This window comes from Homalodisca vitripennis, chromosome 4, assembly GCF_021130785.1.
Source record: "Homalodisca vitripennis isolate AUS2020 chromosome 4, UT_GWSS_2.1, whole genome shotgun sequence".
NCBI classification, from domain to species: Eukaryota; Metazoa; Arthropoda; class Insecta; order Hemiptera; family Cicadellidae; genus Homalodisca; species Homalodisca vitripennis.
In genome coordinates, this window is record NC_060210.1 from 93,228,231 (window position 1) to 93,243,748 (window position 15,518).

The window sequence follows — 15,518 nt, forward strand, 5'->3', positions numbered from 1 at the left end:
CTTTCTAAGGAAACGACGGCAATGCTTGTCGCCAAATGTACTCCGTCGCACGGAATGTAATCTGATTTCTAAATCGTTATAACGCGGTTTTAAATCAATTACTCCCATAACGTTCATTATATCGAAGAAAGAATTAAGAGTGAAATATTGATAGAGTTTGTGAAAATATGATTGTTTACCTTAAAATGGTTTGACACTCTCTTCGGTTTCTTGAATAACTCTGCTGCCTACAATACCATAGTGGAACAAATTATTAGAGCATCCCGCATCAAAATAGTTCAACGGTGGATGGTGCATCTGAATCCACCCTCTACACCCCGCGTCCGAAACTGATGACAGTTTTACGTGAATGAAATAATCCCATCACCTATTGCAATAAACAAAGATTACGAGTTGTTACAGTAAAATAAGGTTTTTTATATGTTTTGCAGACAACATGGAACAGACAGTAGTGGCCGAAGCTACTTCATAGCCGGCCAGTGGTCAACGGAGATATGGCAACGTCGCATCAAAAGTCTTCGTAGTATTTTGGTGCAGGTTGCTCTAGCAATGTTGTTTTTTGATCACACTTATAGTAGAAAACCATTGTTATTACGCAAATAATATGTTACAAAAATAAAGTACCTCGTTTCCACCATGGCATAAAAATATATCAAGTCATACTGTAACACTTAAGAGTAGTTAGCAGCCGCTGGTTACACGGCCTTTGTGAGAAATGTGAAGGTGAAATCAATCCGTTATGCGGGAATCCGTTTACAAATTCATAGTACATTTATTTTGGGATAAATATGTAGTTCATACTTATTTAGTAGTACTATAAGTGTTTTAAAAGGACGTCCTACAAAAAAGTATAAATAGTTTACAATCTAAAAAATATAAATATTTTCTATTAAAAAACATTACAAGGATAAATATTCATTTGTTAATCCAGGACAGGTTCACATCCATGATATGTTATCTCAAAATTAGTTTATAATCTGATGTTTTTCAGATAGATTATTTTAAAATTTAAATGGTATCATTGTGTGGCTGTTTTAACGTGCTACAACAGGATTTTTAAAGGAGTGTTCTACACTAGTAGCGTGAAAACAAAATGTTAACCTCCTCGGGAATCGAATCCGTGATGTATCGGTCATAGAGTCACAGCTTTTCCTTCGGTGAAGATCAGTTATGGGTTTTTTGTTATTTTAGATGGATTATGCGAAAGGTAGGCGGTATTGAATCAATATCCCGTTATTTTGGCTCAATATATATGCCATTTATTTTTCAACTGCACCTCATTTTATTATACAGGATCAAAAATTATTGAACAAAAAATAAAGGGTGCAATATTGGGTACTGGGACAATAATGACAGAAGGCGTGATGAATAACAGATCAGAGAGCGAACTACCGCCATTAGTGTGTGTAAATCGACAATATACCGCTAAATATTGATGAAATGTCCTACAGCAGAGCAGTATAGTGTAAGGGTGGGTGTTTGATGTCTGGACACATGGCCTATGGGTAACGAAGGGTTGTTGCCCCCCTCCCAAACCTCCCTCCGCCCCTTGATCAAGTTAGGCTAACGCCACTGTTGTCCAGGAGTACAGCCTTTGCTTGTCTCCCCTACATGCCGTATCAGCCAATTATTCTAGCATTTCCTTGGTCCATCTGCAGAGAGCAGTATCAGATTTCAGTGACAGTTTGCACTTTAAACAGATTAGGAAGGATTAGAGTTTTGAAATAAGAGTATCGGGTATGTTGCAACAATTCAACAAAACAGATTTTTCTTATGTCATTTTTGATTTAGGAATAACATCTATACTTTGCATATCGCCCAACCAAATTCACCTTTTCTTCTATCCAGACCATCGAGTGTCCTTTGCTGCATACAATTTCTTGTTTTTATTCAGGAGAGGCCGATCTCCTTTTTGCCTTATTCTGCCCGTCCTCGTAGGCCACTGGCGAGTACGAATATCTTATCAACAGAATTGTGGAGAGTCGATATAGTACAAGGTCGATACTAATAGGTGATACTGATAAAAACTATTACGGTCACCGGCAAGAAAGTTTGTCTAGTATATACCATCTATTTCTACTTGTATATTCCAAGACAAAATCATCTTTCAGTATGCTTTAAAAGCTGCCAAAATTCGGAACTGGCTTTTAAAAGAATGACAATTTAAAAACATTTGTTGTACCTCTATTGTTTAAAGTACATAATAATTCAAATCATTTTCAACAAATCGAAAATTCATTTAAAGATAAGAATAGAGTGATATAGTATTTTTCACAAAATATTTAAGACGGTGTATGCAGGAAATATTACAAGATTATATTCTAGATGTGACAAAAACTTCATTGAGAAAGGTCAAATATATTGAAGAAAGAAAAGGAGGAGATATACGTAAAATATACGAGGTAAATAGGTAGTGGATGTAAGTTACGAGATCTGTGTTATGTATATTATTTTAGTTACTTAAACACTATTTATATCGTAAAGTTTCTTAGAAACATATAAGAAAAACAAAATCAGTGATAAAGACTCACCGAATAGGCGAGTGAGATTGTACTCGAACGAGTAGCTGGAGTGAGTGGAGACGGTCGCGCCCCCGCCGCCGACAATAACCCAGTAAATCTAAACATGGGAGCATTGACTATGAAAAGCGCAATGACCGAAGGACAATCCGTATCCCCAGACATTTAGACTGTTATATGGCGCGGAACTGCCATTCAGATGGTAAAACAGAGCTATAATGTGTCAGCCCGGGCTCGGGTATGTGAGGCAAGGGTTGGAACATCTGTTGAGCGGTGTTCTACAATCAGTCAGACTGTCACCCCCGCGCGACCCGAGAACTCTGAACACCGCATTATCATAATAGTCACCATTACACACTGACCTATTTAAATGTAAAGACCCCTATTGCTAATAAGGAGTCATTGGTGTATGAAATTGTTAAATTAGTTGATGAATTTGGAGATTAACAAAACTTGTAAGTGTACCCAACAGCAGACCTTGTGTTGTAACGGGGAAGGCATGGGGAGATTACGATGTTTAAAATTTACGTTACATCAATGATGATTTGCTTGTGTATTATATTTTATAGGCTGAGCGTCAGCAAAGACGATTCCTCCGTTTGGCAAAAAACGTGCTTACACTAAAGTTACTCCTTGATTACGTCAACTTATTTCTCACAAATGGAAATTAACGATACAGGGAATATTTTAAGTCTTGATTTTACAATTATCATGGCACGTCTGTAATGAAGTGCAAGATGGTTTGTTAAAGTTTTTGACAATGAGGCCGTGAACAAATAAAATATCACAATTTGCAACGGTTGCATATTTTTAATTATATGCTGAAGTAAAACAAGGAGTCAACAGTATTATATAAGTAGAAAATAAGTGTTGGTTCAAAATAGCTTACGTAAAATCCTGATTTGACATGAGAATTTGGGATAATTTTCGTCCGTTTTTCGGCACCTGGTCGCTTCTTCTCGAACATAAACAAATCTCACGCTCGCTTTCGCCATAGAGGCACGAAGAAGAACAATAAGAATTATATTTAAATTAATTTTTCTAAAACAATAGAAATCCATTATTCCAAAAATGCATTTGATAACATTGTAAGCATATAAAATAAGCAGTGATTTACATTTACTCACTATAAAATGATATAATTCATACAACTCTGAATTTTTAGCACACTGTAAATCAATGAGACAAAGTTTGATATCATATTAAAAACTGAAATTAACTGTTTTTTTATTCAAACAAACTTTCTTATTTCTTATTTTTGCAAGAATATTTTATTTCCAGATAACGAAGGCAACACTTATTTATTCATCTAAAGAAGATTGCGGTATTGATCGTGGACTGATCAATCGACCCATTCAAGTTTAGGTGTAAAGTAGAAACTATAACACTTTGGTTATGTCCAACAATCATTCATTCTCGTGTGCGGGGGCTATGATTGATATTGACAAGTGGTGTAGTACAGTAGTAGACAGCACACAGGCTCCAAATAGTCGTAATGAGCGATTCCTATATTAAATCCGACTCCCAGAATGATTCTCGCCAGTCAAAGCGAGCTAGGGAGGGAAGAAGGCCGAGGGTAAAACGCAACAGACGGCATGTTACTTCCACCACATTGCTTGTTGGTCCTACTTACATCTGCTCGACACTCAATTTTAGGCCTGTTGACAATGCGACATAATCGAATGATCCCCGGGGTGCCTCAGTCCGCTCGGACGAGAACGGTTGATTAATGGAGTCGTCCAGAGAGGCGCTGATGTCGATTACAAGTGTGACACGAACCTGCAGATTTGTGGAGCGTTCGACGTAATTGAAGAAGATACCTTTGCCGAGAGGAAACGTTTATAAATAAGATGTTTGAACAATGTTTAATAGTGTAACAGTGTATTAAAGTCAAAGTCTACTGAACTCAATTTGGGAAATGTTTATCAACGATTTTACTTGTAGCATATATACAAATTTAACTAGTAACTACTGAAACTGTTTAAAATTATCTTATTTTACCGTACTGCGCAAATAACAGCTGATATTTTATAAAATTTTTTCTTCTCTTTTAAGCCTCAGCTTTAGCTATGTCGGCTTCGATGTTCACTGGTTTACTTTCAAAGTACACACACTGTTTCGTGTGTATACATGATTGGCCCTCCCCGGGATTTGAACCCGTGATCTCTCAGTTAGAGAGCCGGGACTATAACCATTAGTCTACGAAGGAGGACAATTATATACTTGATTTAGTCCATGAAGTGATTGTTTTTTGTTACATTATAACAGGGATCTGAAAAATCAGCTGTCGCTCAATTTGAGTTGTTTTCAGTGAGCTAAACTCAAACTGTGTTATTGTTTCAGTACAAGAATATAATAACTGGTTTTTAAAGCGTGAACTTGTCAGTACAACTATATTGAGTTGTTATGCAATAAAAATCAAATAAAACGAGGATGTTAAAATTTTGTTCTCAAACGATAAAAAAAACTGTTATTACACTGAACAAAAGTAACTTTCAGTGTTTAATCGTAGCAATAAGTTACAACTCACTTGTAAACACGATTTCACACTGAACCACTTTTGTTCCAAGTGATAAAAACCACTATTACATTGCAAAGCTTTGCAACCATTGTTATAAAACGCTATTCTGCAATAACGCGTAATATTAGTTTATATATATAAAATGGATAGCTAATTATAACGGCTACAATAATTATTATGTGAACTGTCTCCTGTAATTTTAGTTGTTCGCTTTCACTTCTTTTTTGTCATTTTAAGAAAGTTCATACATCTGAATAGGGAAACCTAACTATTGTTAATCTGCAATCACCGTTAGCTTAATAACCAAGGTTTGTTTTACGTTTATCACACAGTAAAATCAGTTTTCGTAAATCAAAATTGTACTCTGAAGATAATTGGAATAAATATTCAGTATTTGTAATGTTAATTTAACTCAGTTATTTTTTTTTCAAAATGCACTTATATATTTGTAAAGAATTCAATAACTTATGATTGTTTGGTAATTTGTATTAAAATAACAAAAGAAGACTCACAGTAGTAAACAATAATGATAAAAAGTAAATTCTACAAGCTCGGTCTGGACAACACGTGATATATTTGCTTTTAAAAGACAAACAAATCGTTGGCCATATTTAGGTTTGATTGCGTTCCTTTTAAATCAAATTGCTGAACACTTTCTCAAAACAGCCGTGGGGAGAAGGGGGTCAGAAACGAACCGCGACGTGGAAAAGAGAAGTGTTTTAACAGATATTCTCTTATTTATTCTCCCCACATTTGCCGGCACAATAACATACTACTGGGCCATATATCACGACTATATCGCGGAGGCCGTGGTGCGCTCAAGAGCTGGAGGCAGTGGCAATAAGATCACAAGCTTCCGGCCTCTCAAGTTCCGGTCCAGTTCTCTCATCCGCTCAACCGCTTCATTCTAATCCACAACTTCAACTCTTGCCTTGTGTTCCTTACTGCGGCAAGGCGCGACATAACATCGCCTCCAACTTTGCTCCTATCGTCGTCTAATCGACTCCTCGCCGGCATGTTCCGCTCACTTTGAAATTACGGCAACTTGCGTAGGTCCTGCGATCTAAACTTAATTAATTTTACGTCGAAATAATACAAAGTTGTGTGTAGGCTTTAAAATATTACCTGACTGCTATCGTACTGTGTACAAAAAAGTGAGAGTTTAGATCAGAATTGAACATTCCCGATAATGTGGTTATACGAGTATACCGGTATGTCAATCAAGAATAGTTATATATGTACTCCATTCGTAGATTGTCTGCATTCTCTCTTCTGTATGCAGAAATTAAACAGAGCTGGAAATCATTATATAGAGGTATATAAGGCTAATGGAAATTATGTCATCCCAACATTGAGAAAATTGCGTGTTACGGATTTATGGGATTGATAGGATATGAATTTAAGAAAAGGAAGTGAGGAATAAAATGCTCAAAGAAAATGCGTAAAAATATTAAAAAATGATTGCATGGGGAAAGCGGTTAATGTGTAATTTCAAAACTTTTGTTGAACTATGTAGAGTAAAAAGGTGGAAATACGCAGAACATTAATAGGTCCTACAATATATACTAATTGGATGTAAATCTGATTTATAGATTTTCCTGAAATAATAATAATTTATTATCCTGCTTATACTTATACTACATGCCAAAAAATTAAAATGGAATACCCATGAAACGTGGACACAGCAGTGAGAAATTAAAAGTATTCAAGAATTAATTACTGGTACTTTTATAATACTCGTATTATAAGAAATTTGTAATTTTTAACATTAATTGCATTTTTTAATCGTTGAATCAATATATAATTTGAACATTAGTCCCTGTATGCTGGTACAGTGAATTCATGTAACAAACAGCATTGAAGTTTTATAGCTGACCAAACGCTCAAAGGTTTATTTGAAATTATAGTTTAATAACTTTGTATTAGAACGGCAGTAAATTAATAAAATAAAAATATATCACTAAATTTTATTGATTGTCAGAGCACTTATTGACGTATTGTATCACACATTATGAAACATGCGTTCGGGTAGTTTATTAGATAAAAGTAATTTATTTTCACCAAAATTAATTTGGACGTATGAACGGGTACACATTAACGAATTGTCGAGAAAAAAATAATAACATGGATGCATTAGAAGTTCAGCCACTTAATTAGAGGTGGGGGAACTTGAATGTTTCACCGGAAAAAGTGTGACTGGATGTAAGTGCAAGGGGCAAGGAGCGCTGCCGCCATTTTGTGCTGTAGGGTGGTTGTTCTGCTACCGTGTTCTCCTCATGTTTATGATGCGTTTTTGTACCGCTATCGATTCCCCAGCCTTTGTTGATCGGCCTTGTGCTCGAACTCCGATCGGTTCGGTGCCAGGTTTATCGCCTGTAATGTTGCAGTAAATATTTCCGAATAAAACCCTCTCGCTTACGAACAGATACATTTTCACTAACGGTCTGCAAAATAGAGGGAGCTACATAAGGTTCCATTGTGAACATTAAAAAAACTGGGTCTTTGAGTGTTGCATTGCCATTTAAATTACATTATTTCAAAACTGTTTTCATGGTTTTGATCCCAAATTTTAATGAACCTTTTGAAGTTTCTGTTTCTGTTATTCAACTAGCATATACTTCTAAGTAGGTTTATCTTCAACTGACAATCTGATCAACTTCGAAAACATCACTTTTATTACTTCAATCAGTCTGAAGTATTGTGTTGTATCTTGCATTACATTACCTTTTATATCAAATACCCTTTGTCAATCTTATAATACAATTAAACGTAAAAGAGTATAATTTTAAATTTAAAATATTAATTATTATCCCAAAAATGCGATGACAGTAAACTCATACAATTATTAATACATTCACGAGTAATTTTCGTTAAAAAAATGTAAAAGGGCTGAGTTTTGTTGTTATTTTAGTTCTAGTCAAACTCACAATAGTATATTATATGAGTGTTTTTATATGTATATTTTTGTTAGTGTTTTGAACAATAGAACGACAAGAAAATATTACTTATCTTGATTGTATTTTGACTGGTCGTACTGGTAATCTAACCGAAATTTTACACATGCAATATGCAAACATTATAACATTTCACATACAAACACAGATTTTCTTTAAATGTTTCAAAAAGTCATCATGTTTTAATATTTAGGGCATGCCGAATGAAGGTAGCACAAGAATTTATTTGTTGTTTGAATGAAGAATTCTAACAAATTTTGTATTAGGAAATAATGGAGTTAAGAAACAATTAAAAAAGTAAGTTACTAGTGGTTTAACAATGTAAAACATTGTGTACAGTCAGCCGAAGGCTACTTAGGGATGATATGCGAATGTTTAAGGAAACTTATGGCGTCTTTTGACAATCTGCGTGCCTCTGTGTTTCTGTTTACGCCAGAGAATTCTGGTTCGCCTAATGTCACTTGTGCAAGTTGTGTATGGAGCGGTTGACAGGGTTATATACATATTGCCCGTAAGAAATACATCCACCAGTGAACATCACCGATGAACCAATCGAAGAAACAAAGTGACTGTCTATTTACCAAATATTAATACCACATATAGTTAACTTTATATTATTGGATGGGCTTTAGCGAAGCTCGAAAGGGTGATAACATTTCAGCTACGTCTGCCTGTCTGTCCGTACGATCTCTCGAACACGAACTGACCTATTGACTTGAAATTTTACATGGAGCTTCACTACTTCATAATCAACTCTGAGTTCGATGATGGTGCTTGTCACTCTAGGGCTTGGCTGAAAGTTAGGGAACATTTTTAAACTGGCCTTATGGGTAACCACGACGGAAACGAGAAAATAGTAGAGTAAATAAATTTTTACACCAAATGGATACAATCAAATGTGATTTGAACGTGTGAAATTTTTATTCAAAGAGTTAAACGGAAATAATAGAGTGGAAAGGCAAAATTAAAACTCGGTGATACAATTTGATTTCAGAGCACTCCTGCGTTGTAATACTATCCATAGTTCATCGAAACTTTTATTGAACACTGCTATGACACATAGCTTAATGGACAAAAATGTAAATGTACTATGTGCTAAGATATCTCAACAAAAATTTCATCTGTTAAATTTAATTTTGCATGAAACTTTATTTCTACACAGACAAGAATAAGTTCTATGTGTGCATGTCTAACCATGAAATTCGGTTGAACGTAACTTTTGTGTCAATTTATTTTCTGTATGTATGATTGTAGGTCTCTCAACTTGCTAGCCATATACATGTCAAACTTAGTCGAGTTACAAAGTATACATTTGTATGGAACTCAGCGAAGCTTGTTAGGCGACACGTGGTGTGGCGTACTTCTACCTTATATAATGTGTAGAGGTATGACACAAGCGGGGTTACTGTATGTGTAGGGTGAGATGAAGACAAAGGGCGCGGTACACCAGTGCCAGCGGAGGTATGACGGTTAGCTCGGTTCCCTCGAGAGCGAGACAGCACACTTCGCTTCCATTAGAGCCAATACGGGGGATTAATTGCACCCCAGCCATCTTGCTTTGTGATTGATTCCACCCCAATATGTCTGCACCCCCTCCCCCTCCTGCAGCGTCAGATTGTGCGGATCGACACTGTCTTATCGCTGGCGGTCGATCGCCCCCTCGAGGACTTACAACCTTGTAAATTGTTTAAGAGATACCACTAAAAGTTCCGTTGAGTAGAAGTCCAACTTAAAATATAATTAGGACAATCAGACAACGTATAAAGCAAGTAAAAAGATATACACACAGAGTGTGAGAAATTAATTGATACAAAACGTAGTACGTTTATTTATTTGATATGTAATATTAAAAACCGAAATTAAAGATTCATTTTCAAAACAATAGGGTCACAACCATCAACCTTGAAAAAGGAACTAGTACACAAAACTGGACAGTAAAAACACGCATAATAAAATTGAAAATGTAAGAAAATTAAGAAAGAGGGATGACGTAATTACGAACACGTTTGCAATAAGATAACTTAGTCTATACATTCAAAGAACCCATGTACAATTACAAATATTCGTTTAATTACATTGTTAGATTAAAAAATATATTTTCTCTCCCAACTAAAATTAAGATTTGTACAAAACTACTAATTTCAAAAATTCAACCCAACCTGAAACACATTAATTAAAATGGAATTAAATTTTGTGGTACAGTTTCACAATGTATTATGTACTCTTGAAAGTAATAAGCAAAATTAAAAACTGAGGATTATCAAATTAGGCAATTACTAGAGTATTAATGGATTAAAAATCTAAAGATGCTACGCATCACTAATCAGAGCTGTCTTTACAGAACAACATTTTCACCACACAATCTCCATATGGATGTAAGTACGGTCTGGTTTGAAACAATTCATGTTACTATCTACAATATTGAAAGAGATCACCACGAAGAGCAGTGAGTATAATAGGTACGTCTACTGTACCTGTTGATAGAGGACACGGAAGGGACGTTGTCTTGGCTGCAGATGCCCTCGGCTAGCAGTCTATCCCGGATCTCCCAGGCGAACATGGTGGGGTTCTCTCGCTTGTAGTTAGCGATGGCGTCCACCACGGGAGCGGTCGCTACCTTGGGCTTGCTGCCTCCTATCACTCCCGCCTTGAAGCTCCCAGTCTCGTAATATCTACAAAATAGGGTGGAAATGTCAATAGACGATGAGAAGAAACCTTTTCAAGATTGTCCATAAATAACCTCTCTGGAAGGAGGAGGATATCCAAAGCAGAGGTGAATATTCAGAGGAAGATATTGAGAACTACCATCGCATAAAACAGAGAGTTACGCGATATTTTTATAAGCCAAGAATGTAACTCATCATCGTTATTAGATACCACCACCAATATTGATTCACTAATTTTGTCAGATAAGTGGATTCCTCAAATGCCCGACAATACGAATTGCCTGTAAACACAATGGAAGCCAATACAAAAGAGTGCCATAATTAGTCTCACAGATTCGGCCAGGATTAGCGGTATTATGTCGGGCGGAGCAGTTGAACTTCCGGTCCCCACATATGATAATGAATTTAAATCCGGGCACTGGCCGCATTTTTGCATACCCCAAGGACAAAAGACAAAAGGGACTTCCTTCCGGCCAACAGAGAACAGTGGGACCAACATAAACATCGCAAAAATCGGAGATTTATTGCTCATATAAGAAAGAGTCTCATGTAAATGAGCCTTTGTAGCCTGCACTAATGGGGGTGGCGCGGTACCACACATGAATATGAAAGGTTTGATCCCTGCTGGAATATGCGGCATATCTCTCTCGTTACCTGAGGCATGGCTCGGTGAATGTGGACAATTCCATTTTACATTCCTTTTAAGGCATTCATTAGCAGAGAAAATCTTATTCAAAATGTAATAACATGAGCACAGCTTTATGTTTTTCTATCTTGCCATGTCAAGTAAAATTCAGCATTCGTAAAGTGTATCTTTTCTGTCATGAGGGACATATCATTCATAACAAGTAGTAAGAGCCTTTGTCTATAAGAATAAATGTCAAGATTCAGAGAACAAATTCAGGACCGGATATAATAATAACATTTCACTAATATTAGACCTTTATTGAAGTTTTGATCAGATCCATTCATAATTTAAAAAAACTCTTACTATGACTTCAGATCGAACGCAATCATTACCATTTGATAACCATATTACAACTTTAATCATACACTATCATGACATTTCACTAATCATGACTTCAGATTAAATACAATCATTACTATTTAAAGTTATATAAAAGTTTTGATTGGATGCTATCATAAACATTTCACTAAACTTATCAAAACTAGATCAAATACAATCATGACCATTTGATAGTCATGTTACAACTTTCATCAGATTGCTATCGTGAATATTGTGCTAATATAGTCATAACTTTAGATCAAACCCAATCAACAATTTTATTACAGCTTTGTACTGGATTCTATCATAAAATGTCACTAATCTTATCATGAGTAGATCATCAAACCCCAATCAACAATTTTATTACAGCTTTGTACTGGATTCTATCATAAAATGTCACTAATCTTATCATGAGTAGATCAAACCCAATAAACAATTTTTATTACAGCTTTGTACTGGATTCTATCATAAAATGTCACTAATCTTATCATGAGTAGATCAAACCCAATCTTACAGCTTTGTACTGGATTCTATCATAAAAATGTCACTAATCTTATCAGATATCAACTTGATCAAACCCAATAAACAATTTTATTACAGCTTTGTACTGGATTCTATCATAAAATGTCACTAATCTTATCATGAGTAGATCAAACCCAATCAACAATTTTATTACAGCTTTGTACTGGATTCTATCATAAAATGTCACTAATCTTATCATGAGTAGATCAAACCCAATCAACAATTTTATTACAGCTTTGTACTGGATTCTATCATAAAATGTCACTAATCTTATCATGAGTAGATCAAACCCAATAAACAATTTTATTACAGCTTTGTACTGGATTCTATCATAAAATGTCACTAATCTTATCATGAGTAGATCAAACCCAATCAACAATTTTATTACAGCTTTGTACTGGATTCTATCATAAAATGTCACTAATCTTATCATGAGTAGATCAAACCCAATCAACAATTTTATTACAGCTTTGTACTGGATTCTATCATAAAATGTCACTAATCTTATCATGAGTAGATCAAACCCAATAAACAATTTTATTACAGCTTTGTACTGGATTCTATCATAAAATGTCACTAATCTTATCATGAGTAGATCAAACCCAATCAACAATTTTATTACAGCTTTGTACTGGATTCTATCATAAAATGTCACTAATCTTATCATGAGTAGATCAAACCCAATCAACAATTTTATTACAGCTTTGTACTGGATTCTATCATAAAATGTCACTAATCTTATCATGAGTAGATCAAACCCAATAAACAATTTTATTACAGCTTTGTACTGGATTCTATCATAAAATGTCACTAATCTTATCATGAGTAGATCAAACCCAATCTTGACGCTTTGATAGTGTTTTTACCACTTTGATGAAATGCCATGATAAATCTTAGCTAGCTACTTTTATAACGATTTCAGATCAGGTACAACAAAAATAGCTTGAATCATAAAAATTGTTCAATTTTTTTGAAACGTTACAATTTGCAACAAAATATTTAACTTAAATGACCGTCTTCTAGTGATACAAATATATGAAAAAAACAATGACACCACCTATTTCGCTTATTTAGCGATGCACTTAATCTAGACTGTGAAAATGAATAGTTTCTATATTACTGTGCTATTGTTCTAATACATTTTAACAACGAATGTATGCTGAACACTATACATATCTGAATGACATCAGTACAGAAACTGCACTCATTGTCAACTCAGGCTCAATATTAGTAATAAAAGCCACTCGACTGACTACTAGCGGCATTAGCAGTAGTTTACGACGGACTGCTTGGCATCTCTACCGCACTAAAATGTCTGCTGCTCACTGCCCAGTTTGCCGGACAAAAAGCCCCAGTAGCTCATGACTAATGCGCTCGCCTCACAATGCCGACAAGATGGATACATAAAAAACACAACTTGTGGTCATTGTATTCCGGAAAACTGCTGCCGCTGCCGCCGCTGTGCCGCCCTTTTCAAAACCATTTTTATTAGATCTCTGTTGAGTACGACGCTTCCGCCTCGGCCGCGCCGGGGGTTGGGGCGGCTTCTCGTAATGGGCCGGGGAGAAAAGTGATTTTATTAAAGCGCACAGTCAAAAACCTCTCGGTAATAAGTTTTGTTTGGTGCGCGTTTATTAATGTAATCTGGTCTGCGTAAGGGATTTGCGGTATTGCTTTTTAAGTCCGAAACCTAAACAATCACATTTTGAAAGATCTAATGGTCTGCTCATTGCATAAAACATATAAGAGCTATTTAACCTTGTTTATTAAAAAAAATATTTAAGTCTATTTAAGCATTTGTTCTAATCAATATTTTAGTTATTAAACTAGTGTTAATGCTACTTCAAAATTAAATTTACGGTGAAATAAGCTTTTAATAAAGATAAAGAATGAAGTTGTATACTTATATCTTACGTTTTATACATTTATTGATTTTGAGTAACATAACTTGGTAAAAATAGCACTGAACTCTAAATTATTTTCTCCAACTTCTGCAAGCCTTAGACTCTTTGAAAACTTTTCAGATATGCGTCGATTGCAGGACAGATATCGACGTTTTTTTAAATTGTGATCTAGATGTGGTGAAATAGGCACAGTGAAATCGGTGATATTCATCTCATAAGACTGCAGAAAAGTTTGCTTTTGTTGGAAAGTTTATAAACCATTCGGCAAAGAGCATTTCAATATTCCTTAAAATTCCTACAATTTATGGTTAGGCCTAAACAATATGAATGTTTAGATTTTTTTATTTTTAAGGAGAGGACATTAGCCCTATTTCTTTTAGCCCTATTCTCTCCGTCCTTATGGGTAACTGCCCCGTGCAAAGATCTTATTAAATAGAATGACGATACAGTATAAGGTTGACAAAACTGATAATATAAAAGTGCAACTGTCAAAAGATTCATACCTGCCTACCACTCGGACACCGGCTCTCAGATTTGTTGAAATGTATCCTATCGTAGCAACATTCCTAATGAGTTGTGAGGATTCTGTAAACGGGTGAAAGCTGAGTTACTTTTGTAGAAATCCTGTATGACTGGTTAAAAATACTTGAAAGGTGAGGTGAGGTTATTGAAAATAAAGACTCCTTCACCAAGTCTGAAATCCGTTGCCAAAACGTCAGTAGTTAGTAAATAGATCGAGTGAATGAGTAACTATTTCAGGAAACAACACAACAATCAGTTTCACACCCCATGAAGGATAATCGCGTCATTGCCACCAGACCGTTACGTCGGCAGCGACGGACAAGTACGGACAACCACAGCACCGGGTCGCCGCGGCGGCACATGTTTTACGTAAAAAGTGAAAGCCGTCAAAGCAATGGTTTAGTGGACGACAACCTCCGGTAGAATGGTTAATTATTGACTGCGTTTCCGGCGGCACTGCATTATTGCCAACTGTCGTGAGATCGCCGCAAAAAACGAATCAGTTTCAACAAAAACTAAAATAATAAGAAGAAAGTCCAATTATTGAGGATCATTAAATCAATCGTTGTGACCTAATCCGAAAATTGAATTTTTATATAATAACTTAAAATTACCGAACGTGTTGAAAAATCATTCGCATCCGCGTAAAATAAAATTATAGCTAAACCAGTTTATATCTCGTGATTTACGATTGTTAAATGGAGGGAGACCACACGCTATCCGGTTTAGGTTACAAATACGTAAAACTCAGGTTAAAAGTAATATAATGTAGTACGACCAGGTAATTATATGAGCTTTATTAATAATAACTTGTCTGTGTAACGTAAAATCAACATATGTTGCAAAACGACACTTATTAGATTGGTATTGTTTGTAACAACATGACAAATAGTGAAGTTAAATT

At 35.4% G+C, this 15,518-nt stretch overlaps 1 protein-coding gene across 7 annotated transcripts in view; it reads right to left on the reverse strand.

Moving 5' to 3' along the window:
* LOC124359773 (paired box protein Pax-5) overlaps positions 1-15,518 on the reverse strand; it is a 181,550-nt gene that overhangs the window by 35,422 nt on the left and 130,610 nt on the right. For all 7 annotated transcript variants that reach the window (XM_046812790.1, XM_046812788.1, XM_046812789.1 and 4 more), the window contains one exon: positions 10,469-10,666. In XM_046812790.1, the coding sequence (XP_046668746.1) occupies positions 10,469-10,666 (198 nt within the window). The remainder of the gene's footprint in view (positions 1-10,468; positions 10,667-15,518) is intronic.